The 27,646-nt window shown below is 36.7% G+C and overlaps 1 protein-coding gene across 3 annotated transcripts in view; it reads left to right on the top strand.

Annotated features, from left to right (window-relative positions):
* Positions 1 to 26,642, top strand: part of RP2 (RP2 activator of ARL3 GTPase) — a 52,628-nt gene extending 25,986 nt beyond the window's left edge. For 2 of the 3 annotated variants that reach the window (XM_027607387.2, XM_035725745.1), the window contains 2 exons: positions 22,203 to 22,288; positions 24,035 to 26,642. In XM_027607387.2, coding sequence (XP_027463188.1) covers positions 22,203 to 22,288; positions 24,035 to 24,118 — 170 coding nt within the window. In that variant the 3' untranslated portion in view covers positions 24,119 to 26,642. The remainder of the gene's footprint in view (positions 1 to 22,202; positions 22,289 to 24,034) is intronic. The other variant, XM_027607385.2, reaches the window with a different exon arrangement.
* The last annotated feature ends 1,004 nt before the right edge of the window (positions 26,643 to 27,646 follow it).

The following is a 27,646-nucleotide window of genomic DNA, read 5'->3' as shown; positions in this document are numbered from 1 at the left end:
ATTTTAATAACTAATGCTGGGTATGACTCAGCCATTAATACAGTATTTCATATACCTTTGTGGTTATTGTAGCAGTATGAAGGATTTGTTCTAACCCAGTGTGTGAATCTACTCTAGAATATGTATTGGAAATTATGACTGGCTCCTTTTTTTTAATTGAAGTATAATTAACATACAGTGTTATATTAGTTCCAGGTATACAGTGTAATGATTCAACAGTTCTGTACATTTCTCAGTGCTCATCAAGATGAGTGTATTCTTAGTCTCTTATCTATTTCATCCCCTCTCCCCACCCACCTCCCCTCTGGCAACCACCAGGTTTCTGTATTTAAGAGCCTGGCTTTTTGTCTTTTTTTCTTCTTTGTTTTGTTTCTTAAATGCCACATATGAGTGAAATCATATGGTAGTTGTCTCTCCCTGGCTGACTTACTTCACTTTAGTATTATACCCTCTAGTTTCATCCATGTTGCAAATGGTAAGATTTCATTCTTTTTTATGGCTGAGTAATATTCCATTATATATATATATATATATATATATATATATATATATATATATACACACACACACATATATATATATATATACACCACATCTTCTTTATCCATTCATCTATGGATGGACGTGGCTTGCTTCCATAACTTGGCTATTGTAAATAATGCTGCAGTGCACATAGGGTGCATATATCTTTTCAAATTAGTGATTTCACTAAGGTATTTGTCTTTCTCTGACTTATTTCGCTTAGCATTATATTCTTTAGCTCCATCCACGTTGTTGTAAATGGGAAGATTTCATTCTTTTCAGTGGCTGAATAATATTCCATTTTATACACACACACACACACACACACACACGCATGCACACACCACATCTTATTTATTCATCTATTGATGGACACTTGGACTGCTTCCATAAATTGCCTATTGTAAATAATGCTGCTGTAAACGTAGAAGTGCATGTATCCCTTTGAATTAGTGTTTTTGTATTTTTCAGGTAAATATCCAGTACTGCAATTACTGGATTGTAGGGTAGTTGTACTTTTAACATTCTGAGGAACCTCCATACGGTCTTTGACCGTGGCTGCACCAATTTGCTTTCCCACCAACAGTGCATGAGCGTTCCTTTTTCTCCACATCCTAACCAGCACTTTGTTATTTCTTGTGTTTTCGATGTTAGCCATTCTGACAGGTATAAAATGATATCTCATTATGGTTTTTTAATTTGCATTTCCCTGATGATGAGTGATGTTGAACATCTTTTCATGTCTCTGTTGGCCATCTGTATGTCTTCTTTGGGAAAATGTCCAGGTCCTCTGCCCATTTTTAATTGGATTATTTGGTTTTTTGCTGTTGAGTTGCATAAGAGCTTTATATATTTTGGACATTAACCCCTTATCAGATATTCATTTGCAGTATCTTCTCCCATTCAGTAGGTTGCCTTTTTACTTTGTTGCTTTTTTTTCTTGCCTGAGGAAACATGCCTAGAAAAATGTTTCTGTGGCCAGTGTCAAAGAAATTACAGCCTGTGTCTTCTACTAGTTTTATGGTTTCAGGTCTCACATTTAGATCTTTCATCCATTTTGAATTTATTTTTGTGTATGGTGTAAGAAAGTGGTCCAGTTTCATTCTTTCTCATGTAGCTGACCAGTTTTCCCAACACCAGTTGAAGGGACTGTCTTTTCCCCGTTGTATATTCTTGCTTTCTTTGTCATAGATTAGTGGACTATTTAAGTGTGGGTTTATTTCTGGACTGTATTCTGTTTCATTGATCTATGTGTCTCTTTTGTACCAGTAACATACGGTTTTGATTAGCTATAGCTTTGTTGTATATCTTCAAATCAGAGATTGAGATACCTCCAGCATGATTCTTCTTTTTCAAGATTGCTTTGTCTACTCAGGGTCTCTTGTGGTTTCATACAAATTTTAAGATTATTTGTTCTAGTTCTGTGAAAAATGTTGTTAGTATTTTGATAGGGATTACATTAAATCTGTAGGTTGCTTTGAGTAGTATGGACATTTGAACAATATTGGTTCTTCCAATCCGTGAGCATGGACTGTCTTTCCATTTGTTTGTTTCGTCTTCAGTTTCTTTCATCAGTGTTTTATAGTGGCTCCTTTGATGCAGCTGTTTTGACATGGGAGCATTCTGGTGGAACCTTCAAAACAAACCTTTAAACTCCCAACAGGTTTCAGAAATTAAGTCAAGTAATAAGTGTAATGGACATCCTAACGTGTGAGATTAGGGATGAAGTAAGTATATGAGTAGGTCTAAATTAGTGATTTATGTGCTTATGCAATGTTAGTGGAGTGGTTTCATAGAAATGCTCCAACCCCAAATAGAATATCTGTGTTTAAGTAACACAACATTCCACACGGAGGAAGTAAAAGTAGAACTAAAAAAACGTAGGGGCGCCTGGGTGGCTCAGTCATTAAGCATCTGCCTTTGGCTCAGGTCATGATCCCAGGGTCCTGCTCAGTGGGGAGCCTGTTTCTCCCTCAGCCTGCCACTCTGCCTACTTGGGTTCTCTCTCTCTCTCTCTCTCTCTCTCTCTCTCTCTCTCTCTCTCTCTCTCTCTCTCTCTCAATCTTTGTCAAATAAATAAAATTTTTTAAAAAATTTTAAAAAGTAGAACTAAAACCAATGGGCAGATGTTACAGGAATTTCAGCAAATAAACATCATACAATTAACTTTTTAAAACCAGAGATATCCATAGGAAGACTAAGGAGGTCATGCCAAAAGGTCATAAGAGCAGGCTTAAATCCATTTCCACTGGGGCGCCTGGGTGGCTCAGATGGTTAAGCGTCTGCCTTCGGCTCAGGTCATGATCCCAGAGTCCTGGGATCGAGCCCCACATCGGGCTCCCTGTTTCTCGGGAGCCTGCTTCTCCCTCTGCCTCTCTCTCTCTGTCTCTCATGAATAAATAAATAAAATCTTTAAAAAAAAAATCCGTTTCCACTGGCCAAATTTGGGATAATTTAGGTATCACAAAGAATAATGAAGAGAATTGATTTAACAACAGAAATCCATGCATCCATAGTGATAATATAAAAAGGGGGGGGAGGAGGAAATAAAGGAAAGCTCTTTGCTCTTTACAGAATACTGTGAACTAATAAATGCAAAAGGAATGATAGACTTTGGAAATCACCATCTTCCAATCCCCAGGGTAGTAACTCAGATAAAGATTATCAGTGGACCTAAAACTACTGGGGTAAAAGTTGCTAAGAAATAGGATATTTGTACCTTCTCATTCAAAGGAGAAATGTACCTTTACAGCAGAGATTTGGTGATCATTCTCATCAAACTTAGCATCACTGAAGGCAGGACAGCCTGACATCGTGTTCCTCCCGATGCGATGCAGTAAGAAATAGACAACATCACCTATGAAGAGTTCTTCCCCAAAATACTTAATTTGAATCTAATCAAGCTAAGACTTCACTTCTAGCTTATCAGAAAGAAAGGAAATTTTAGGGGCATGTTGAATGACACTATGAGGACATGATAACTCAGATCCAAAAAAGAAGACATTCCACAAGACAACTGGCTAGGGACTCTTCAGACAGTGTCCTGGAAAACAAACATATGATGGGGGACTATTGTGGATTAAAAGAAACATAACAACTAAGTACAGTGAATGAACCTTCATTGGATTGGGATGCAGTGAACTGTAAAGCTGTAAGACATTTTGGGGGAAAACTTGGGAAGTTTGGAGATGATGTTATGGAATTACTGTTAGTATCCTTAGGTATGATAATGGTATTGTGGTTATGTAGGAAATTCATGCTGAAGTGTCATGATGTCCGCTACTTTCAAATGGCTCAGCAAAACAAAAACAAAAAGCATGTGTGGTGTGGGATAAAGCAAATGGGATCAAATGTTAACATTTGATAGGTGTAGGTGAAAGGCAGATGGATGTTTATGTTATTCTTTCAACTTTTCTATAATGTCTGAAATTTTTTTTTTCAAAATAAAAAATAGGGGAAATTTTTTTAGCTGCTCAATATTGCATTGACTGATACGGAATAGTGAGCAGGCTGTCAGTGGAAATATTCTAGCAGGACTTGGGTCAATTGGATCCTTATCTAAAAATGGCCATCAGTCATTCTAAGGAGGGTTTCTCAACCTCAGCACTATTGAGATTTTAGGACAGATAATTGTGGCGGGGTGGGGGGCTGTCCTGTGCATTATAGGATGTTTAGAAGCATCCCTAGCTTTTACCCCCCAGATGCCAGTAGCAAACACCCCCAGTTGTGGCAACCGAAAATGTTTCTAGATATTACCAAATGCCCCTTGGGGGGCAAAACTGCTCCCAGTTTCAAACCACTGTTCTGAGCCAAGGGTGAACTTTTTCTTTTGAAAATTCACTTTTATTCAAATACTTTGCACCTCAGACTCTCTAAATCTTCCTCTTCAGTTAAAGCAGTCACAGTTATTTACTTTCAATTAATAAAGCTTTTGGTCTGCTTAGTGAGAGAATTCATTGTGTTTTCCATCTTGAGAATCTTCTAAACCTGACTAATCCTCAGAACCATCTAGGGTGCTTTTAAAAATATAAATTTCCATCTCCCACCCCAGAAAGACTGATTAAAAAATTTCTGAGATCTACCCTTGGAATCTGCTTTTTATTTTTTTTTTTATTTTTTAAAAGATTTTATTTATTAGAGCATGCGCACAAGCCGAGGGAGCATCAGGCAGAGGGAGAGGGTTAAGCAGACTCCCTGCTGAGCAGGGAGCCCGACGTGGGTCTCGATCCCAGACCCGGGATCATGACCTGAGCCGAAGGCAGACACTTAACCGACTGAGCCACCCAGGCACCCCTGGAATCTGCTTTTTTTTTTTTTTTTCTGATCTGTGTGGGTTTTTTTTTATGTTATGTTAATCACCATACATTACATCATTAGTTTTTGATGGAATCTGCTTTTTAAAAAGTTCCACAGATGGTTCTGATGATTAATCAGACTTGGGTTCCTTTGTTTTAGAGGGTCATTCATTCATTCAATAAACATACATGAAGTCTGAGAAGTAGCGGAAGAGTCCAATGATAGAGGGCCTTGTAGGCCATTGTAGAGACTTTGGCTTCTAGTCTGAGGTGAGAAGCTACTAGATATTTTTTTGAAGTATAGTTCACATATAACGTATTAGTTTCAGATGTATAACATAATGATTTGGTATTTATGCGTATTGTGAAATTATCAGCACAATAAATCTAGTTAACATCTGTCACCATATGTAGTTACAAAATTCTTTTTCTTATGATGAGGACTTTTACAGTCTACTCTCTTAGCAACTTTGAAATATGTGCTGCGGTATTATTAACTATAGTCACCATGCTATGCATTATATCCCCGTGACTTACGTGTTTTATAAGTGAAAGCTTGTACCTTTTGACCTCCTTTACTCATTTTGCCCACCCCTCACCCTACCCTCTCTGGCAACTACCACTCTCTTCTCTATAAGGTACTTACAAGTTTAGGTTCTCTATAAGTTACCTATAAGTTTCTGTTACCTATAAGTTTAGGGTTTTTTGTTTTTGTTTTTTCAGATTCCACAAATAAGGGAGAGCATATGGAATTTATCTTTCTGTGACTTATTTCACCTAGCCTTATGCCTTCAAGGTCCATCCATGTTGTTGCCAATGGAAAAGTTTCCTTTTTATGGTTGAGTAATATTCCTTTGTCTGTGTGTGTAAATATGCCACATTTTCATTATCAATTCATGGACATCAATGGTTGTTGCCATATTTTGGCTACTGTAAATAATGCTGCAGTGATCATGAGAGTACGTAGATCTTTTCAGGTTAGTGTTTTCATTTTCTTCAGATAGATACCCAGAAGTGGAATTGCTGGATCATACTTTAGTTCTATTTTTAATTTTTTGAGGAACTTCCATACTGTTTTCCGTACTGGACGCACCAATTTACATTCCTACCCAGAATGCACAGGTTTCCCTTTTTTCCACATCCTCGCCAGCATTTGTTGTTTCTTATCTTTTTGATGATAGCCATTCTGACAGGTGTGAGATGATCAATCTCATCATGGTTTTGATTTTCATTTCCCTGATGATTAGTGGTGTTGAGTACTTTTTCATATACCTGTTGTCTATCTGTATGTCTTCTTTGGAAAAATGTCTATTCATATCTTCTACCCATTTTTCTTAAGTGGGCTCCATGGAGCCCAGCACGGGGCTCAAACTCACAGCCATGAGATCAAGACCTGAGCCAAGATCAAGAGTCAGACACTTAACTGACTGAGCCACCCAGACACCCCCTCTGCCCATATTTTAATCAGACTGTGTGGTGTTTTTTTTTCCCTGTTGAGTTATATGAGTTCTTTATATATTTTGAATATTAACCCCCTACCAGATATAAGATTACAAATATGTTCTCCCATTCAGTTGTGTTTTTTAAAGATTTATTTATTCATTTTAGAAGAAAGAGTGTGCCAGTGGGAGGAGGGACAGAGGGAGAAAATCTCAAGCAAACTCCCCGCTGAGTGCAGAGCCCAATGCAGGGTTCCATCTCATGACCCATGAGATCATTACCTGAGCCAAAACCAAGAGCTGGATGCCTAACTGACTGAGCCACCCAGGTGCCCCATGTTTTTTTTAAGCTCTAGGCCCAGCATGGGGCTTGAGCTCATGACCCCAACGTCAAGAGTTACATGCTCTATAGACTGAGCCAGCCAGGTGCCCCTCAGTTGTTTTTTTTAAATAAACATTTTGTATTGGAATAATTTTATATTATTATTGGAATAATTTTAGTTTTAGTTTTACAGAAGAATTGCAAAGGTAGTACAGAGAACCTCCATATACCCTTTATCCAGCATCCCCTAATGTTAGTATATGATACATTTATCAAAACTAAGAAATTTACACTGGTAAAATACTATTAACCTGAACTATAGTCTTTATTCAAATTTTACCAGTTTTTCCAGTTATGTCCTTTTTCTGTTCCAGAATTCAATTTAAAATCCCACATTGCATTCAGTTGTCATGTCTCTTTAATCTCCTCTAATCTGTGATACTTCCTTAGTCTTTCCTTGTTTTTCCTGACCTTGAAATATGTTCACAGTAGTGGTAAGTTGTTTTGTAGAATGTACCTCAATTTGGGTTTCTCTGATGTTTCTCTGGTTAGATTGAGGTTTGGGGGGAAGAGGTGAAATGCCCCCCTCATCACATCACATCCGGGGGTACAGGCTATCAACATGACTTATCACTGGGGCATTGACCTTAGTGGCTTGGTTCAGGTGTTATCTGCCAGGTTTCCCAAACCCTGTAAAGTTCCTGCTTTTTCCTTCTCCTACTTTGTTCTTTGGAAGTTGAGTCACAAAGACCAGCTTACACTCGAGGCAAGGAGAATTAAGCTACACCTCCTGGAGAGGGTAGTATCTGCTCACATTATTTGGAATTCTTCTGTTAAGAAATATTTCACCCTTCTCCCCCGTTTACTTACTCGATCATTTCTATCAGTAGAGACTCATGAATATGCATTTTATTCTTTGGGTTATAATCCAGTACTATCAAATTGTTCCAGTTTTAGCCATTGAAAATTCTTTTAGATTGGTTCCTCTGTCATTTTGACGTGGCTTTTCTTCCTTCCTTCCTTCCTTCCTTCCTTCCTTCCTTCCTTCCTTCCTTCCTTCCTTCCTTCCTTCCTTCCTTCCTTCCTTCCTTTCTTCCTTCCTTCCTTTCTTTCCTTTCTTTCCTTTCTTTCCTTTCTTTTCTTTCTTTTCTTTCTTTTCTTTCTTTCAGCATTGTTATGCTGGATAGGATTTCCACTATTGTGTTGTAGAGAATAGTGAGGAGAGGGCATTCTTGCACTGTTACTGATTTCAGAATTCAATCTCACCATAAAGTGTTCAGTCTCACTGTAAAGAGTGATGTTGGTTATAGGTTTCTCATATATACCTTTTGTTAGGCTAAGGAAGTTTCATTCTGTCCCTAGTTTGTTGAGTTTTTATTATGCATGGGTGCTGAATTTTGTTGAATGTTTTATTCTGAATTTATTGAAATAATATGTTTTTTTAATCTGGTGAATGACTTGTTAATTTTGAATGTTGAACCAGCCTTGTATTCCTGAGATGAACCCCTTGATCATGATATATTACCTCTTTAATATATTGCCAAATTCAATTTGCCAATATTCTATTGAAGATTTTTGCATCTTTGTTCATGAGGGACATTGGTCTGTAGTTTTCTCATCATATCTTTGTCTGGCTTTGATATTAGGGTAATGCTGGCCTCATAAAATGAATTGGGATGTATCCTTCCTCTTCTATGATCTTGAATAAATTTTAGAGAATGGGTATCATTTCGTCTTTAAATGTGTGGTAGAATTCACCAATGAAACCATCTGGGCCTGGAGATTTGGGGAGATTTTTAGCTGTATGTTTAATTTACTTATGGGGCACTTAGGGCTTTCTTTTTGAATGAATTTTGATAGTTTTTGTCTTTTAGGAAATGGTTTCATTTCATTTAAGTTACCAAATTTATGGACGTAGAGTTGTTTATAGTATTTCTTTATTCCTACTAACATCTGTGGGATCAGTAGTGATGTCGCACTAATATTCCTGCTGTTGGCAATTTGAGTCGTCTCCCTCTCCTATCAGCTTGGATAAAGGTTTATTGTTTTATTGATAATTTCAAAGAAGCACCTCTTTGTTTCATTGATTTTCTCTATTGTTTTTCTCTTTTCAATTTTATTATTTTCTGCTGAACTAATTATTATTCCTTCCTTTACTTGTTTTACATTTGATTTGCTTTTCTTTCTCTAGTTTCTTAAGATTTAAGATGAGGTTACTGATTTTAGATATTCTTTTCTAATACAGTTGCTTTTCATTATTCACAGTAGTTATATTCTGTAAAGTCACTGTGAACACTGAATTAATGTACTGAGCTCCTGCTCCTAGGAGAAATATGGGGTTAAGTTCCTGCAAGTCTCTGGTCATAACATTTTTGTCAATCAATCCATACATAATCTTTTGTATGTTTGTTTCTGTTTATTTTCTTTTTTTTAAAGATTATTTATTTTAGAGGGAGAGAGAGCCCACATGCATGAGCTGGGGCGGGTGTGGGGGGGGGGGCAGGAAGAGCAGAGGGGAAGGGAAAGAGAAGGGGAAGGAACTGACTACACACTGAGCACAGAGCCTGACTCGGGTCTATGAGCTGAGCCAAAACCAAGAGTCGGATGCTTAACCGACTGAGCCACCCAGGCGTGCCTGTTGGTTTCTGTTTAAAGACATCTTATTCAGTATATATTATCGATTCATTAACATTGAACTCAGAGCCAACAGCACTATAATTCTTGCCTAAATGAAGCTTATCTAATAGGTATTTTCTCTGAAAGGCATATCACAGTCTTCCTAAACTTAGGAACATTAGACAGCATTTTTGCACTATGTTTGGGGGGCCATTTTAAACAGCAAACCCACTAACAAAACCCACAAATTGTGGAAAATGTGGCACTAAAAGTGTGAAAAGGATGCTTGTTTACAGTATGAGGGCTGAAACAAGAAGGCAGAGGATCACTTTGGTCAACTTCACCTAGGAATGTGTATGTCAGGCAACTCAAATTTTTGCTGCTCCGTGTTTCTCTGTGAATGACCATGAAAAGACCACGTATTCATTTTGGGGTTACAGATAAATTTTACCAAGTTGGCACATTTGCAGATAAGGAATCTGTGAATAATGAGGATCAACTCTATATGTATTCAATGTTAAAAATTTTCCTTTAAGCACTGCTTTAACTGCATCCTGCATATTTTGACATGTATTTTTATTTAATTCAGGCTTTGGCAAAATAGGGTTCACTGTATGTTTTATAAGTGAAGTTTTATTGGATCTTTTCGTTTATCATGTTTTGCTGTTTGTATTACAACAGCAGAGTTGATTAGTTGTGATAGACACCATATGGCCCACAAAGCCTAAAATATTTCCTATCTGGCCCTTTACAGAAAATGTGTGTTGACCCCTGATGTCTTTCAGAATATTTTTTAGTTTCCCTTTGAGACTTTTTACTTGATTCATTGATTTAGATGTATACTGTTTAATTTCCAAACATTTGGACATTGTCCAGATGTATTTCTATTATTTCTAAATTAAAGCTGTTATGGCCCCAAAACACACATTGTATGATTTCTATTTTCTTTAATTAGATATAGCCCATGTTGGTGAATATTTTATTTGCATGCAAGAAGAATGTATAATCTGTTTTGTTGTTGTTGTTGTTTGGTGGAATATTCTGTAAATGTCCCCTAGGTCAATTTGATTCATAGTGCTAGTCAGTTCATCTATGTCTTTACTGATTTTCTGCCTACTTCTGTGAATTAATGAAAGAAGAGTGTTGAAGTTTCCAACGTTAACTGGATTTGTCTATTTCTCTTGTCAGATCCTATTAGATTTTGTCTTGTAAACTGTCAAACTCTGTTGTTAGATGCATACACATTTAGGATTGTTACGTCTTCTTAGAGAATCCTTTTTCATTATGTAATGTCCCTCTTGGTCTCTGATAATCTTCCTTGTTCTGAAATCTGCTTTGTCTGAAATATAGCTACTCCAGCTTTCATTTGGTTCTTTAGTGTCTCATCACATACCCTTATCCCCTTTCTTTTAATTTACTGACGTCTGTATATCTAAAGTGAGGTTTTAGGGGTGCCTGGGTGGCTCAGCCGGTTAAGCCTCTAAGCCTCTTGATTTCCCCTCAGATTGTGATCTGAGGGTCATGATATCGATCCCCACATCAGGCTCCATGCTCGGCATAGAGCCTGCTTAAGATTCTCTCTGTCTCCCTCTACTCCTCCTCCTTTCTCTCTGTCTTGCGCGTGCGCACACACATACACACAATTTTTTTATTTTAAAAAATTCTATTAAAAAAATTTTAATTTTAAAGTGAGTTTTTGTAGATAGCATATACTTGGTTCTTCCTTTTCAATTCAGTCTGACAATCTCTGTCTTTTAACATTTGTGTTTAGAGCATTCACATTAAAAGAGATGAATATACTTGGACCAACATCTGCCATCTTTTTTTAATTTAAATTTTAGTTAACATACAGTGCAATATTGGTTTCTGGGGTAGAAATCAGTGATTCATCACTTATATGCAACACCCAGTGTTCATCACAAGTGCCCTCTTTAATACCCCATCACCCATCTGGCTCATCCCCCACCCGCCTCTCTCTGTCAACCCTCAGTTTTTCCCTATTGTTAAGAGTCTTTTATGGTTTGTTTCCCTCTCTCCTTTTTCCCCCCTCCCTGTATGTTCATCTGGTTTTTTTTTTTAAGATTTTATTTATTTGACAGAGAGGGACACAGCAAGAGAGGTAACACAAGCAGGGGTAGAGGGAGAGAGAGAAGCAGGCTTCCCACTGAGCAGGGCGCCCGATATGGGGCTCGATCCCAGGACCCTGGAATCATGACCTGAGCCGAAGGCAGACACTTAATGAGTGAGCCACCCAGGCACCCCTGTTCATCTGTTTTCTTTCTTAAACTCCACATGAGTGAGATCATATGGTATTTGTCTTTCTCTGACTGACTGACTTCACTTAGCAAAATGCACTCTAGCTCCATCCACGGCATTGCACATGGTAAGATTTCATTTTTGATGGCTGAGTAATATTCCATTGTATACATATACCACATCTTCTTTGTCCATTCATCAGTCGTTGGACATTTGGACTCTCTCCATAGTTTGGCTATTATTGATAATGCTACTATAAACATCAGAGTGTATGTATCCCTTCAAATCTGTATTTTTGTATACTTTGGGTAAATACCTAAGTAGTGCAAATGCTGGATCATAGGGTAATTCTATTCTTAACATTTTAGGGAACCTCCATACTGTTTTCCAGAGTGGCTGCACCAGTTTGCATTCCCACCAACAGTGTACAAGAGTTCTCCTTTCTCTGCATCCCCACCAATACCTGTTGTTTCTCGTGTGAGGTGGTATCTCATCGTGGTTTTGATTTGTATTTCCCTGATGATGAGTGATGTTGAGCTTCTTTTCATGTGTCTGTTAGCCATCTGGATGTCTTCTTTGGAAATGTGTCTATTCATGTCTTCTGCCCATTTCTTAACTGGACTATTTGTTTTTTTGGGTGTTGAGTTTGATAAGTTCTTTATAGATTTTGGATACCAACCCTTTATCAGATATGTTGTTTGCAGGTATCTTCTTCCATTCCATAGGCTGCCGTTTAGTTTGTTGATTGTTTCCTTCACTGTGCAGAAGTTTTTTATCTTGAAGTCCCAGTAGTTCATTTTTGCTCTTGTTTCCCTTGCCTCTGGTAACATGTCTAGTAAGAAGTTGCTATGGCCAAGGTCAAAGAGGTTTCTACCTGTGTTTTCCTGTAGGATTTTGATGGTTTCCTGTCTTGCATTTAGGTCTTTTATCCATTTTGAATTTATTTTTGTGTATGGTGTAAGAGAGTGGTCCAGTTTCATTCTTTTGCACGTTGCTGTTCCAGTTTTCCCAGCACCATTTGTTGAACAGACTGACTTTTTTCCACTGGATGTTCTTTCCTACTTCGTCAAAGATTAGTTGACCATATAGTTATGGGCCCATTTCTGGGTTCTCTGTTCGGCTCTATTGATTCATGTGTCTGTTTTTGTGCCAGTACCTTACTGTCTTGATGACTACAGCTTTGTGATATAGCTTGAAATCGGGAATTGTGATGCCTCCAGTTTTGTTTTTCTTTTTCAGAATTGCTTTGGCTATTCGGGTCTTTTGTGGCTCCACACAAATTTTAGGAATGTTTGTTCTAGCTCTGTGAAAAATGCTGGTGGTATTTTGATAGGGAATGCATTAAAAGTGTAGATTGCTTTGGGTAGTACAGACATTTTAACAATGTTTGTTCTTCCAGTCCATGAGCATGGAACGCTTTTCCATTTCTTTGTATCTTCTTCAATTTCCTTCATAAGTGTTTATAGTTTTCAGAGTACAGATCTTTTGCTTTTAGTCAGGTCTATTCCCAGGTATCTTATTGTTTTTGATGCAATAGCAAATGGGATCAATTCCTTGATTTTCTGCTGCTTCATTATTGGTGTATAGAAATGCAACAGATTTCTTTTTTTTTAACAGAATATTGCCAAATATTTTAATATATAAAAATAATTCTACACCATGAACAAGTGGGAGTTGGTCCAGGCATGCAAGCCTGGTTCCCAGCATAGTAAAAACAATCCTGAAAGACAAAATTGGAGGACTTATACCTTCCAATTTTAAAATGTACTATAAAGCTACAGTAATTAAGAGAGTGTGGTACTGACATAAGGATAGACATATTGATCAATGGAACAGAATTGAGTGTTCAGAAAGCTTTATATTTTTGGTAAATTGATTTTTTACAAGGCTGTTTAGGCAATTCAGTGAGGGAAGGATTGTCTTTTCTACAAATGGTGCTAGGTCATTTGGATAGCCACATGTAAAAAGATGGATTTAGACCCTTCATACATACACAAATAATTAATTCCAAATGGATAATAGGTCTAACTGTAAGAGTTAAAATTGACCTCTACCTCTGAAACCAGTAATACATTATATGTTAATTGAATTTAAATAAACATATAAATAAATAAAATAAAAAAGAAATGCAACAGATTTTTGCACACTGATTTTCTATCCTTCAGCTTTTCTAAATTCATGTATTAGTTCTAGCAATTTCCTGGTGGAATCTTTTGGGTTTTTTACAGAGTATTATGTCATCTGCAAATAGTCAAAGTTTGACTTCTTCCCTGCCAATTTGGATGCCTGTCATTTCTTTTTGTTGTCTGATTGCTGAGGCTAAGACTTCCAGTACTATATTAAATAGTAATGCTGAGAGTGAACATCCTTGTCTTGTTCCTGACACAGGGGAGACTCTTAGTTTTTCCCTATTGAGGAGGATGTTAGCTGTGGGTCTTTCGTATATGGCCTTTATGATTTTGAGGTATGTTCCATCTATCCCTACTTTGTTGAGGGACTTTATCAAGAAAGGATGGTGTATTTTGTCAGATGCTTTTTCTGCATCTACTGACAGGATCATACGGTTCTTATCCTTTCTTTTATTACTGTTGTGTATCATGTTGATTGATTTGTGAATGTTGAACCACCCTGCAGACCTGGAACAAATCCCACTTGATCATGGTGAATGATTCTTTTAATGTACTAACAAATCTAGTATTTTATTGAAAATTCTCACATCCACGTTCATCAGGGATATTGGCCTGTAATTCTCGTTTTTAGTGGGGTCTTTGTCTGGTTTTGGTATCAAGGTAATCTGACTTCATAGAATAAGTTTGGAAGTTTTCCTTCCATTTCTGTTTTTTGGAACAGTTTGAGAAGAATAGGTATTAGCTCTTCTTTAAATATCTGGCAGAGTTCTCCTGGGAAGCCATCTGGCCCAGGACTCTTGTTTGTTGGGAGATTTTTGATCACTGCTTCAATTTCTTTGCTGATTTTGGTCTGTCCAAATTTTCTATGTTTTCCTGTTTCAGTTTTGGTAGTTTATAAGTTTCTAGGAATTTGTCCATTTCTTCCAGGTTGCCAAGTTTATTGGCACATAATCTTTCATAGTATTCTCTTATAATTGTTTGTATTTCTGTGGTGTTGCTTGTGATCTCTCCTCTTTCATTCATGATTTTATCTGTTTGGGTCCTGTTTTCTTTCTAATAAGTCTGGCTAGGGGTTTATCAATTTTATTAATTCTTTCAAATAACCAGCTCTTAGTTTCATTAATCCATTCTACTGATTTTTTTGTTACTATATCATTTATTTCTGCTCTAATCTTTATTATTTCCCTTCTAATGCTGGCTTTAGGCTTTATTTGCTATTCCTTTTCTAGCTCCTTTAGGTTTAAGGTTAGGTTGTGTATTTGAGACTTTTCTTGTTTCTTGAGGTAGGCATGTATTGCAATATACTTCCCTCTTAGGACTGCCTTGCTGCATCCCAAGGGTTTTGGTCAGTTGTGTTTTCATTTTCATTTGCTTCCATGTATTTTTTAATGTCTTCTTTAATTTTCTGGTTAACCCATTCATTCTTTAGTAGGATGTTCTTTAACTTCCATGTATTTGAGGTTTTTCCAAATTTTTTTTGTGATTGACTTCAAGTTTCATAGCATTGTGGTCTTAAAATATGCATGGTATGATCTCGATCTTTTTGTACTTGTTTTTTTTTTTTTGAGAGAGAGAGAGAGAGAGAGAGCGCGCGTGCACTCGCATGAGCAAGGGAGGGGACAGAGGGAGGGAGAGAGAATCTTAAGCAGGCTCCACGCTCAGTGTGGAGCCTGATGCGGGGCTTGATCTCATGACTCTGAGATCATGACCTGAGCTGAAATCAAGAGTCAGATGTTTGATTGGTGCCCTTTTTTGTACTTGTTGAGGGCTGATTTGTGATCCAGTAGGTGATCTATTCTGGAGCATGTTCCATGTGCACTCGAAAATAATGTTTATTCTGCTGCTTTAGGATGAAATGTTCTGAACATATTAAGCCCAGGTCCAGTGTGTCATTCAAAGCCATTGTTTCCTTGTTGATTTCCTGCTTAGATGATCTGTCCATTGCTGTAAGTGGGCTATTAAAGTCCCCTACAATTATTATATTATTATCAAGGAGTTTATGTTTGTTATTAATTGATTTATATATTTGGGTGCCCTCAAGTTGGGGGTATAAATATTTACAATTGTTAGATCTTCTTGATTAGACCCCTTAATTATGGTATAATGCCTTTCTTCATATCTTGTTACTGTCTTTGTTTTAAAATCTAGTTTGGGGGTGCCTGGGTGGCTCAGTTGGTTAAGCGACTGCCTTCGGCTCAGGTCACGATCCTGGAGTCCTGGGATCGAGTCCCACATCGGGCTCCCTGCTCAGCGGGGTGTCTGCCTCTCCCTCTGACCCTCTTCCCTCTCGTGCTCTCTCTCATTCTCTCTCTCTCAAATAAATAAATAAAATCTTAAAAAAAATCTAGTTTGGTATAAGTATGGCTACTCCAGCTTTCTTTTGGTGTCCGTTAGCATGATAGATGGTTCTCCATCTCCTCACTTTCCATCTGCAGGTGTCTTTGGGTCTAAAGTGAGTCTCTTGTAGGCAGCAGATAGATGGATCTTGTTTTTCTATCTATTCTGATGCCCTCTGTCTTTTGATTGGGCCATTTAGTCCATTTGCATTCAGAGTGATTATTGAAAGATATGAATTTAGTGTCATTGTGTTACCTGTAGAGTTGGTGTTTCTGGTGTTGTTCTCTGGTCCTAGTCTTTGTTGCTTTGGGGTTTTTTTCCCTCCACTCAAAGAGTCCCCCCATAAAATTTATCACAGGGTTGGTTTGGTGGTCATGAACTCCTTTAGTTTTTGTTTGGGAAGCTTTATCTCCTATTCTGAATGACAGCCTTGCTGGATGAAGAATTCTTGGCTGCATTTTTTTTTTTTTTTTTTTTTACCATTCAGCATGTTGAATATTTCCTGCTACTCTCTTCTGGCCTGCTAAGTTTCTGTAGACAGATCTGCTGTGAACCTGATCTGTCTTCCCTTGTAGGTTAAGGGCTTTTTTCCCTTGCTTGCTATTTTCAGGATTCTTTCTTTGTGTATTTTGTGAATTTGATTATGATATGCCTCGACGAACATCTACCATCTTACTAGCTGCTTTTTATTCCATTTGTTCTTTGTTTCTTGTTACCTCTTCTTCTGTTTAACTGGGCATTTCTTATGATTCCATTTAATCTCCTCTATTATTATTTATACTACTTTTTCTAAAACTTATTTAATGGTCACCTTAGGTTTTGCAGTATGTATGTTTAAATAATTCGAATACATCTTCTAAGAATAACACTTTACCTGTTGTATATAAGGACTTAATAACATTATAGTCTCAAGTCTTCCCTCCCATTCCTGTATCGTTGTTATATATTTTACTATTATATAGGCTATAAACACCTAAATACCTTGTTAATTTGTATAGCTTTGTTAATGCTTTAAACTATCTGTTATTTTGGGGGCACCTGGGTGGCCCAGTCAGTTGAGCCTCCAACTCTTGATTTCATTCAGCTCGGGTCATGGTCTCAGGGTTGTGAGATCGAGCCCTGCGTCAGTCTCCATGCTTAGCAGAGAGTCAAGCAGACTTGAGATGCTCTCCCTCTCCCTCTGTCCCTCCCCCCACTCCTGCCTTCGCTCGCTGTCTCTCTCTCAAAAAAAAAATAAATCTTTAAAAAAAATAAAATAAATTGTTATTTTTAAGGGGATAAAGAGGTACGAACTTCCCTTTATAAAATAATTAAGTTACAGGGATGAAAAGCAGTACAGCATAGGGACTATAGTCAGTACTACTGTAATAACTTCATAAGGTGATAGATGGTAACTACACTTATGGTGAGCATTTTATAATGTATATAATTGTGAATCACTATTTTGTATACCTGAAACTAATAAAATACTGTATGTCAACTATACTTCAATGAAAATAAAAATCTGAAAAACTCAGTTATTTTTAGAATAATTAAAAATAAAAATATAGGTCATATTTTACTGGAGGTTTTAGAGCAGAGGAATGTCATGGTCCCTTTAAAATGTAACTCTTACTAAGGGGGAAGCAGAGAGACCACCTGGGAGGCTGTTGCTGTAATCTAATTAAGACATGATAGGGGTGCCTGGGTGGCTCAGTCATTAAGCGTCTGCCTTCGGCTCAGGTCATGATCCCAGGGTCCTGGGATCGAGCCCCGCATCAGGCTCCCTGCTCAGTGGGGAATCTGCTTCTCCCTTTCCTACTCCCACTGCCTGTGTTCCCTCTCTAGCTGTGTCTCTCTCTGTCAAATAAATAAATAAAATCTTAAAAAAAAAAAGACATGCTAGTGACTTATTCCAAGGTCACATTAGATAACATAGAAGGAGGGTATTAGGACGTCCAGGAATCTTTTTTGTTTGCTTCAAAATCTCAGTTTTTCATGACAGCTCAAATATTTAGATTTTTTTTTTTAATTTAAATTCAATTTAGTTAACATATAGTGTATTAGTTTCAGGAGTAGAATTTAGTGATTCATGGGTTGCATGTAATACCTAGTGCTCATTCCATCAAGTGCCCTCCTTAATGCCCATCACCCAGTTACTCCATCCCCCAACCCACCGCCCCTCCAGCAACCCTGTTTGTTCCCTATAGTTAAGAGTCTTTTATGGTTTGCCTCCCCCTCTGTTTTTATCTTATTTTATTTTTCCTTCCCTTCCCCTATGTTCATCTGTTTTGTTTCTTAAATTCCACATATGAGTGAAATCATATGGTATTTGTCTTTCTCTGACTTACTCCACTTAGCATAGTACCCTCTAGTTCCAACCACATCGCAGGAAATGACAAGATTTCATTCGTTTTGATGGCTGAGTAATATTCCATACCACATCTTCTTTATCCATTCATCTGTTGATGGACATCTGGGTTCTTTCTGTATTTTGGCTATTGTGAACATTGATGCTATAAACATTGGGGTGCAGGTGCCCCAAAGCTACTGCAAACTATTTGATAAGATGTTCACACTAGAATACTTTTTTTAAAAAGTTAACCAGTGATCTTTATTGACCTCATAGTTAAGCTTGAAATAATCACAGTAATTGTAGTCAGCATCATTATACAAGTAGGACTGCTTAAAAAGTGCATTGTCAGCATTGTAGGGTTTTTTTTTTAATTTAGGATTATCCACAACATGTTAATCAAAACTGATGTACCAGTCTACCTTTTTTGTTGGCGTTTCATTGTTGGTAGATTATTAGGTCACTTCCTGGAAGTTCATCATGTTCTATTTAAAGAATATCAACCAAGTTGGGGCACCTGGCTGGCTCAGTTGGTAGAACATGCAACTCTTGATCTCGGGGTCCTGAGTTTAAGCCCCACATGGAGCATAAAGCTTACTTAAACAAACAAACAAACAAAAGACGACTGTCAACCAAGTTACATGCATGGGTTATTCCACCAAAATTGTGTTCCTGAATTCTAGATTATGTTCTCTTTATAGAATACAGGAACTTTCAGTAATAAATGTTTGACTTTAAACAGTGTATCTATTGTATTTCCTTGTAGTGATCCTGAATAAAAGCATGCTCTAATTTACCTTAGTTTAAACTTTCCACTCTCGTAAAAACTGGAAACCCTACTTTTATTATCAACTTTTTCTTTTTTTAATTCCAGTCTTAGTCTTCTGTCCCTTGTGTATTTTTTTTAATTTTATTTATTTATTTATTTGACAGAGAAAGAGAGTACAAACAGGGAAGTGGGGGAGGGAGAAGCAGGCTCCCTGCCAAGCAGAGAGCCTGACATGGACCCTAAGATCTTTACCTGAGCCGAAGGCAGATGTTTAACTGAGCCACCCAGGCACCCCCTCAACTTTTTCTTTTTAATTCAATATTTATTTGGTTTAATACGCTTTTTAAAACTTTTTTGCAAATTTCCATATGTATTATCACTACTCAAAAGTAGAAAGCACAATGACCTCATGTGTACCTAGCCCCCAGTTTTATCAGCTTCCTGCCATACTTCAAAAAGTAATCTATAATCTCCTTTTTGCTGAAATATTTTAATCAAATTTTGATATGTGCTGTTATTCATCCCCAAGTATTTGTGTGTATCTTAAAACCAAATTAAAGACGGATGTTTTCTTAAGTAACCACAATATAATATCACATCTATCATGATTAACAACAATTCCTTAATATCATTTAATACCCAGTCCATATTCACATTTTCCTCAAATCTGAAAACATTCTTTCTGTATTTTCAGGTAATTTGATCCAGATCGAAAATTGGCCCACTCACTGTGTGTAGTTTTGTTACCTTATATCTCTCTTAACCAGAAACAGGTGGTCTGTCATCCCCCCCTTTTTGTTGCATGCCTTTCTCTTGTAAAAACAAAAACAAAAACAAAACACAAAAAACCTGGTCAGTTGTCCTGTAGTATGCATGGGTTTGTTTCATTTGTTCCTCCAGAGTTATTATAGATCAGAAGTTAGAGCAAAGCCTTCTTAAACTCAGGTTTAGTTACTTTTTTGGTGTTACTATTTCCTATAGTATTAAATGAGAAGGCTTATAATGTTTGTTAAACCTTTAGTTGATTGATCAATAGGTTTAGGTGATCTCGATCTTAGCTTTTCACCGTAGGATTTCCTGTCAGTCTTCTCTGTGGGATGCTAAAACCATTGATGACTATTGCCTGGATCCAATTATTTTTTTTAAGATTTTATTTATTGAAGAGAGCGAGCTCACGAGCGGGGGGCGGGGGAGAGGCAGAGGGAGAGGGAGAAGCAGGCTCTCTGCTGAGCAGGGAGCCTGATGCGGGGCTCAATCCTAGGGTCCCAGGATCATGACCTGAGCCGAAGGCAGATGCTTTCCCAACTGAGTCACCCAGGTGCCCCAGGATCCAATTATTTTATTAGGGGTTGCAAAATGATCATTTTCTAACCATGTCACTACCTCTGCATATGTTAATGGATGTTAACAGAACTCCTCTTGTATACCAGAGCTGTTTGGTTAACTTGGAATATGCTTCATAACAGAAAAGCAGAATAAATGAAGGGAAAATAATTATCGGTTTTCACAGTAATGAATTGATGCATGAGCAACCTACATTGGCGTCCAGTGAATTTTCTTTCTCTCTTCTAAATATCATTTTGAGCTCATGACTTTTTATATATTCAGTATGTTTTAATAAATTGCAGTCATTATTCCTTCTGATGTCAGTGTCTCATCTTTGGCCATTGGGAGCCCCTTCAGGCTGGCTCCTGTGTCCTTTTGGTACAACTGTATTGGCCTTTGATAGCCTCCTTGCTTTTTGGCTCAACAAGATATTCCAGGTTAATCTTACCCATTTCTTGCCCCAGACAGAGAATCATGCATTTTTCTGAGAAAATGTTCCCTGGTTATCTTCTTTATATAGCACCTGTCTTGATCTGTACACTGTGATCCTGAAAAACTCATACTTTGTTCTCTGTATCTCATTGTACAGTTTACTGTTATGTGTCATGCCTTTTCTGCATTTGTTGTTTATATTAAATCACAGGCCCTCAGGTCTTTTGGTGCCCAGTGTAGCATGGTCTTCTCCCTTGTTCTTGTGTCTTGTCATACAGCACATGCCTACATTCACCTTAGTACTTCATTGCTTAGTACTTCTTAGTCTCTGTTGCTCCATGTTTGTTTAATGGGTTTATGTCTTTTTTCAAGAAATTTATAATTTTCTACAGGTTAGGACATATCCATTACTTTATAAGTTAAAAAGAAAATCTATTAAGGAATATAGTGATAGCTGAATAACTAGTAATTGAAGTGAAGGACATAGTTTGCTTGGCTGACTTATGGCCACGTTTGCCAACAATTTGACGCCAGTAGTGCCAATGCTGTATTTAAATCCAAGCCAAACTTAATCATAAGTCTTTACACTTGAATTTCAAGTACAGGGGTTTAAAAGTATTCAAATTAATATATGGGAAAGGAGGAACAAATATTCTATTTAGAGAATAAAAACTTGGTCTTTGGTTCTAGAATGTAGTTTTAAGGCACACTCAAGAAAACTACTTTCAGATGGTCATTACTTCTGGTGCCTGGCTTCAATTCCTGCTTGGCTTAGCTTCATTATTGGTGGCCCAGAACTTGGCTGATAAGTAGGAGAATTGGAAGCAAGACTGGCTGCCTGGCAAAACCTACTTGGGGTGACTTGAATTGCTTTTGATCTTATTTGTCATCTTATCAACTGTTTTTTTGTACTGCTAAATGAGTCGACTTTTTATGGTTTTTAACAAATGAAAACCAGAAAAGTCAGACTATTTCTAACACTTAAAAATGTGACCGTAGTCCTGTAATAACACTGAAGCTACCCATCATAATAAGATGAGACTGTGTTAATTTGTTTTATGATTACAGTTGGAAGAAGTAGCTAAGGTGATGTGTCTCATCTGTCTACTACTTCTTCTCTTACCCCCCAAGGAAGAGGCTGGAGATTCTTTACAATATAAAGAATAAAAAGATAAATTTTAAAGTAGATTTGGGGGCACCTGGGTGGCTCAGTCAGTTAAGCATCCGACTCTTGATTTCAGCTCAGGTCATGATCTCAGGGTCGTGAGATCGAGCCCCGTGTCAGGCTCCGTGCTGGGTGTGGAGCCTGCTTAAGATTCTCCCTCTCCTTCTGCCCCTTCCCCACACTTCCTCTAAATAAATAAATAGATAAATGAATAAATGATTTGTATTCATATTCAGACAACACTTCTTGTGTTTGGTTATAGGTCCTGTTATTGCCTTGGAGTTTAATGGAGATGGAGCTGTAGAAGGATGCCAGCTTATTGTCAATGAGATATTCAATGGGACCAAGGTACAAGATTTTATTATTTCTATCTCAGTCAGACCTTTCATGTCATTTCCTTTTCCTTACAATTAAATAGTACTTTTATCCCCGTTGTTGCTTGGAATTAAAAAAAAAAACAACAGACCATGATTTTTAGAATCTATGGTAAACAATTGGGAGCTAAGCTTTGGTTTTTCCTTGCCAAATTAAAATTTTAACTGCTTAAAAATTTACAAAATAAGAATCTACTAATTTAAAGATTTTTTTTAATTTTTTTGTCAGAGAGAGCACAAGCAGGGGGAATGGCAAGCAGAAGGAGAAGCAGGCTTCCCCGCTAAGCAAGGAGCCCAGTGTCGGGCTCAATCCCAGGACCCTGGGATCATGACCTGAGCCGAAGGCAGACACTTAACCAACTGAGCCACCCCAGGCGTCCCAAGAATCTACTAATTTAAAAACCGTCAATAATACATGAGTTTCTAAAGTAAAAAGTCTCATTAAATGTCTCTTTAAGGCCTTCCTTTTTTGAAAACTAGTGATATGTTGAAAAGTGTTCTAAGATTATATACTTTAGATGGATGATCCTGTTGCCCACTGTTCATTTTTATTTGTTTCAGTAATGCTTCATCAGACATTGAATTTGGGGGGCACCTGGGTGGCTGAGCCGGTTAAGTGTCTAGTTCTTGATCTCGGTTCAGGTCTTGATCTCACGGTGGTGGGTTCGAGCCCAGCACAGAGCCCATTAAAAAAAAAAAACAAAAACACAATGAATTTGAGCTATATCTAGAAGTCGTTACATGTAGGTAGTTTCTAGATATGTTGATGAGGTTGGTGTATCTAAGAATTTCAGAGTTAATATAACTTAAAAACCAAACATATAAGAGTACTAAATGAGTATAGATATAACTAATAATTTTTTGATAAATATCTGAGATAAAATTTTTGGTTTTGTTGTCTGATTTGGCTAATAGTTTCTTGAATTTGCATAATTTACTTTGTCTTTTGTCTCATTTTGCCATCACAACAGTACTAAGGGGAAGGGCAAATATGATTAGGTTGAATAGAAAAGGAAGCAAAGAGAAAATGGTTATATGATTTGGAGGTTTTAGATCTGAATGAGGAGTCAAAGATTATCTAATTCCAGTGTTCTCATTTTGCAGGTGTGGAAAGTGAGCCCACAGAGATTTATTGAATGAATTGTCAGCATCATACAGCTAGTTTATGATAAAGCTAGAATAGAGCCCAGGTCTCCTCTAATTCCTGGCTGACATTTGTAAAAACGATTTTTGGAGGGTTCTACCGAGTACTGCTTTACTTCTGTTTAGCAGATAGTTCATTTAAAATGAGTAATATATCTTTAGCAGCTTTAAAAATGATAATCTCAAGTCTTGCTTCTCAGCCTATTGAGATTGTTATTAGGAAATAGAAGAAACTAAGAATTCTTTAAATAAACCTCTATTCAGTAAGTAGCTTTCATAATATTGACTCTTGTATATTTAAAAAACAGTAAAATTCCAAGTGTGATAAAGTACAACTGAAGTATTATGAAAGCGAAGACCTTAATTATATCATAAGTGCTTTTAAAAGAGCTCAATTTACATTATAGCTATTGAAACTATATTGTATGGATTCTCCAGAATACTGATTAAATATTATATAAATGGTGTACTTGAATTTCTTCTAATAGCAAGCTTGTGACTGTTCTATAGACAACATGGGCTTTGGAATTTGGGGATTACTGGTATTTATTTTTTGCTTCTTCTATATTTAAAATAGATGTTTGTATCAGAAAGCAAGGAGACAGCATCTGGAGATGTAGACAGCTTCTACAACTTTGCTGACATACAGATGGGAATATGAAGTGCAATGTGGAACCAAGGACTTGGTATTAAGCCCTTTTTAATTTGTGTATTAGCAACGGTTTTTACTAATGATAAAACTGTTAATGTTTATTTTTTAGTAAACTGTTGAATACTGCATCATTTACTTCAGGTTCAAAATTAGTTTGTTTTGGGGCATCTGGTTGGCTCAGTCGGTAGAGCATAGGACTCTTGATCTCAGGGTTGGGAGTTCAAGCCCTGTGTTGGGCATGGAGCCTACAAAAAAAAGAAAAAAAAAGTTCATTTTAAATTCAGTAGTTTTAATCAGCTTAAAAACTATTTAACCTACTTCAATAAGATTGTGGTTTTGTTTCTCTGCTTATGATACCGTTATTAGAACACAGAAGTGGCTAGCAGTTCATGATTTTAATCATAATTAAATATCCTTTCAAATCTCTAAGAATTTAAACTTTCCTCAGTGCTCCATATTGTTTGAGAATACATTCCATTGCTTCTTTTCTTTTTTAATTTAGAGATTCATTACTAGTCGATCGATTAGAATGAACCTCTGCACATTTTTTTCATGTATACATAGCCAGTTAAATAATTGCTTAATGTGGCAAGTGAGATTTTGTACGCAGAATTGATATAGTACTTTGTAAATTGCATTTTTCTTAATTAATAGGGATTTGATAACCAGTTTTGCAATTAACTCTACTAACTGATGTTGGTGTAGCTGTTTCAAGACTACATTGTGAGTAGTAGGATTATGTGAATAAATTCTACACCGTTTAGTTTTTGAACGCAACTGCTAGGTGACCCTTGTACTTCCTGGTAAGGAAAGGCATATGCAAGGCCAAGGCTAAATGTATAGAAGCCCGACCACCAGCAGCTTTCCAAAAGGTGAGATCACTAGCTCTTGTGGTTTATCAGGAGAATTGGAACAAAATCTTGTGACATTTAGGTATGAAATGCTTAACCATGATGATAAGCTATGCAGATTATTAAAAAAAAAAAACTAGAGAGATTTGATTTTCATCAGATACACCTAATTTATCAAGTAGTGTTCAAGCATGATGAAACTGTTTTTGGCTGCTTTAAGCATTATTTCCCAAATCAACCTGACTGTAATTATTTACCAGGAGGCAGGGGAGAGCTACTTGTTTAAAAATCCACATCCTTGGACCCAGGCCCCAGATACGCTGCCTCATTCTCCAGGGGAAAGCCGGTTGTGAGGAGTTTGTTGCAAGCTAAAGTAATCAGTTCAGAAGATGTTGATTGGGTGATCTGGAGAGAAGGGACTGAACCTTCCATGTACATCGTATATAGCAGCTAATAGGAAATTAGCTTTCATAGGTCTATTTTTAAAAGGAACCTTAAATTTAAATCTATTTTGGTAAAACCAAGACTGAAAATAGCCACTTATAAAAATCCCTCTTACGTTTTTACTAAAAATGTATTTTCATGTGTATAAACTGCTTTTGAATATATCAGATTAATTTATAACTACTATATTGAACTGTGTGTTGATGTTCCAAAATAATACATTCAAAGACTTTTCACTTTAATAAGTAAAATTGACTACCTACCCTGTGTCTGGCCTCGTGCTAACCATTAGCATTGTATTATTTCAGTCTTTTGTAAGAGCATTCTATACTACATTCTCAACCTCTTCTTTAAATCAGAATGATTTCATGAGATGCAAATAAAACTTGGTGACAGGTTTAACATAATCATAATCATAATTTACAAATAAGCTTTGTAATTAGTGGTCAGAGGGCATTGATTTTTCCCACGGTTAAGCTAAATTAAGCTTATTCTTCTGATTGTGATTACATTATTAAATCCCATTATTCACACTTAAAGTAATTATAGTACCTTTTGGTTTTTAAAAATAAATACGTTACACAAAGCTGTAGACTGAGTTCTTTATTTTATCTATAGTATTTTAGCAAAAAACTCAGGAATATAACATATAAGGGAGATGTTAATTTTAAAATACCCACTAAATTTAGTATCTATTAACCAAAGCCTAAAATTTTACATTCTTCAGTTGGATAAGAGCTTTTACCCAAGCTTAAATTGTCTTTAAGGACAGTCATTTGGCCTCTGAATGTTTGAAAAGATTTTTAAAAATAAGTAGTGCTATGGTTGTTGTTTCTATAATAACAAATGTTGATGGTAATTATACTGCATTTCATTTTTAATAGCCTTTTAACTCATGACCATTTATTAGCAAGGAAAAATTAGTAATTTTATTAAGTTATACATGTTTAAACATTATATTAGCTTATTTCTCTTGTGTTATTAGTACTGCTGTTTTTGCTTCTGTATATTTCTGTCTAGCTTTTGTATGTAATTTATATCTAGTGTTTATAAAACGTGATTTGTAATAAATGTCGTTAAAACGAAAATGGCTGGGGCGCCTGGCTGGCTCAGTCGGTAGAACATGCGACTCTTGATCTCAGGGTCGTGAGTTCAAGCCCCATGCTGAGGGGGGTAGAGTTACTTTAAAAAATAAAATAAAATGAAAATGGCTTAACACTAATTTTTGAGGTGCGCTTCTATAACATACAGCTACTCATATATGTGCCAAGATTTGATCATGGCACAAATTTTTTAATGATAAAAGTAAAGTAGATGGTTCTAATCTCTGTCTTATGTTAATGAGACGTGAGCTGTGTGCCTTGTGTGTGTGTCTGTGTGTGTCTGTGTACAAAGTACTCTAGAGAAATGCAAAGGAAGCAGAAAACTTGTTTATATCTTAGGAATTTCCAACATAATGCTTCCTTTGTTGAAAGATACATTTTATTATGATTGAATACTAAGATTAGGCATTTCTCTCTTCCATATTTAAGAAAATAATGAATTGTTTATGGTATAATTTCTTGCAGGTTTATACAAATGGACCTTATTTACCAAATTAACCAGCCATTTGTACTCAACCTCTCCCTCTCCTAGCTCATAAATCAGAAGTACTGAAACTGCAGATTGGTTAGTTTTTTCAATAAGATCAGAAATACTGAAACTACAGATCGGTTAGTTTTTAAATAACATTCGTTATTTTTTCTATGTATGAAGCATCTCCATGTACGTTTAGACCATGAAGGGGAAATAGAAAGGTACAAGACAATTGAAAAATTACTTTCTGGGCACCTGGGTGGCTTAGTTGGTTAAGTGTCTGCCTTCGGTTCGGGTCATGATCCCGGGGTCCTGGGATTGAGTCCCACATCAGGCTCCCTGCTCAGCAGGGAGCCTGCTTCTCCCTCTGCCTCTGCCTCTCTCTCTGTCAGTCTCTCATGAATAAATAAATAAAATCTGTAAAAAAAAAAAAAAGAAAAAGAAAAATTACTTCCTATTTATTGGATAGTTCTTGCTGTGTCAAGTTTAAAATTTATTTTTCTCATTTAAAAGCGACATATTTAACTTTGTTCTCTATAGAAAGAAATGATATTATAATTAGGGTATGATTACTCCTTCAAAATCCATTCTAGAAAATACTTTATCCTTTAAAAGCCTAACACTAAAAAATTTGAATTTTAGGAATGAAAACCTTTCTTTTTTTCTT

The sequence above is a fragment of the Zalophus californianus genome, chromosome X (assembly GCF_009762305.2).
Source record: "Zalophus californianus isolate mZalCal1 chromosome X, mZalCal1.pri.v2, whole genome shotgun sequence".
Classification (NCBI taxonomy): Eukaryota; Metazoa; Chordata; class Mammalia; order Carnivora; family Otariidae; genus Zalophus; species Zalophus californianus.
Note: the sequence above shows the minus strand (reverse complement) of the source record. Positions and strands in the feature narration are given on the sequence as shown.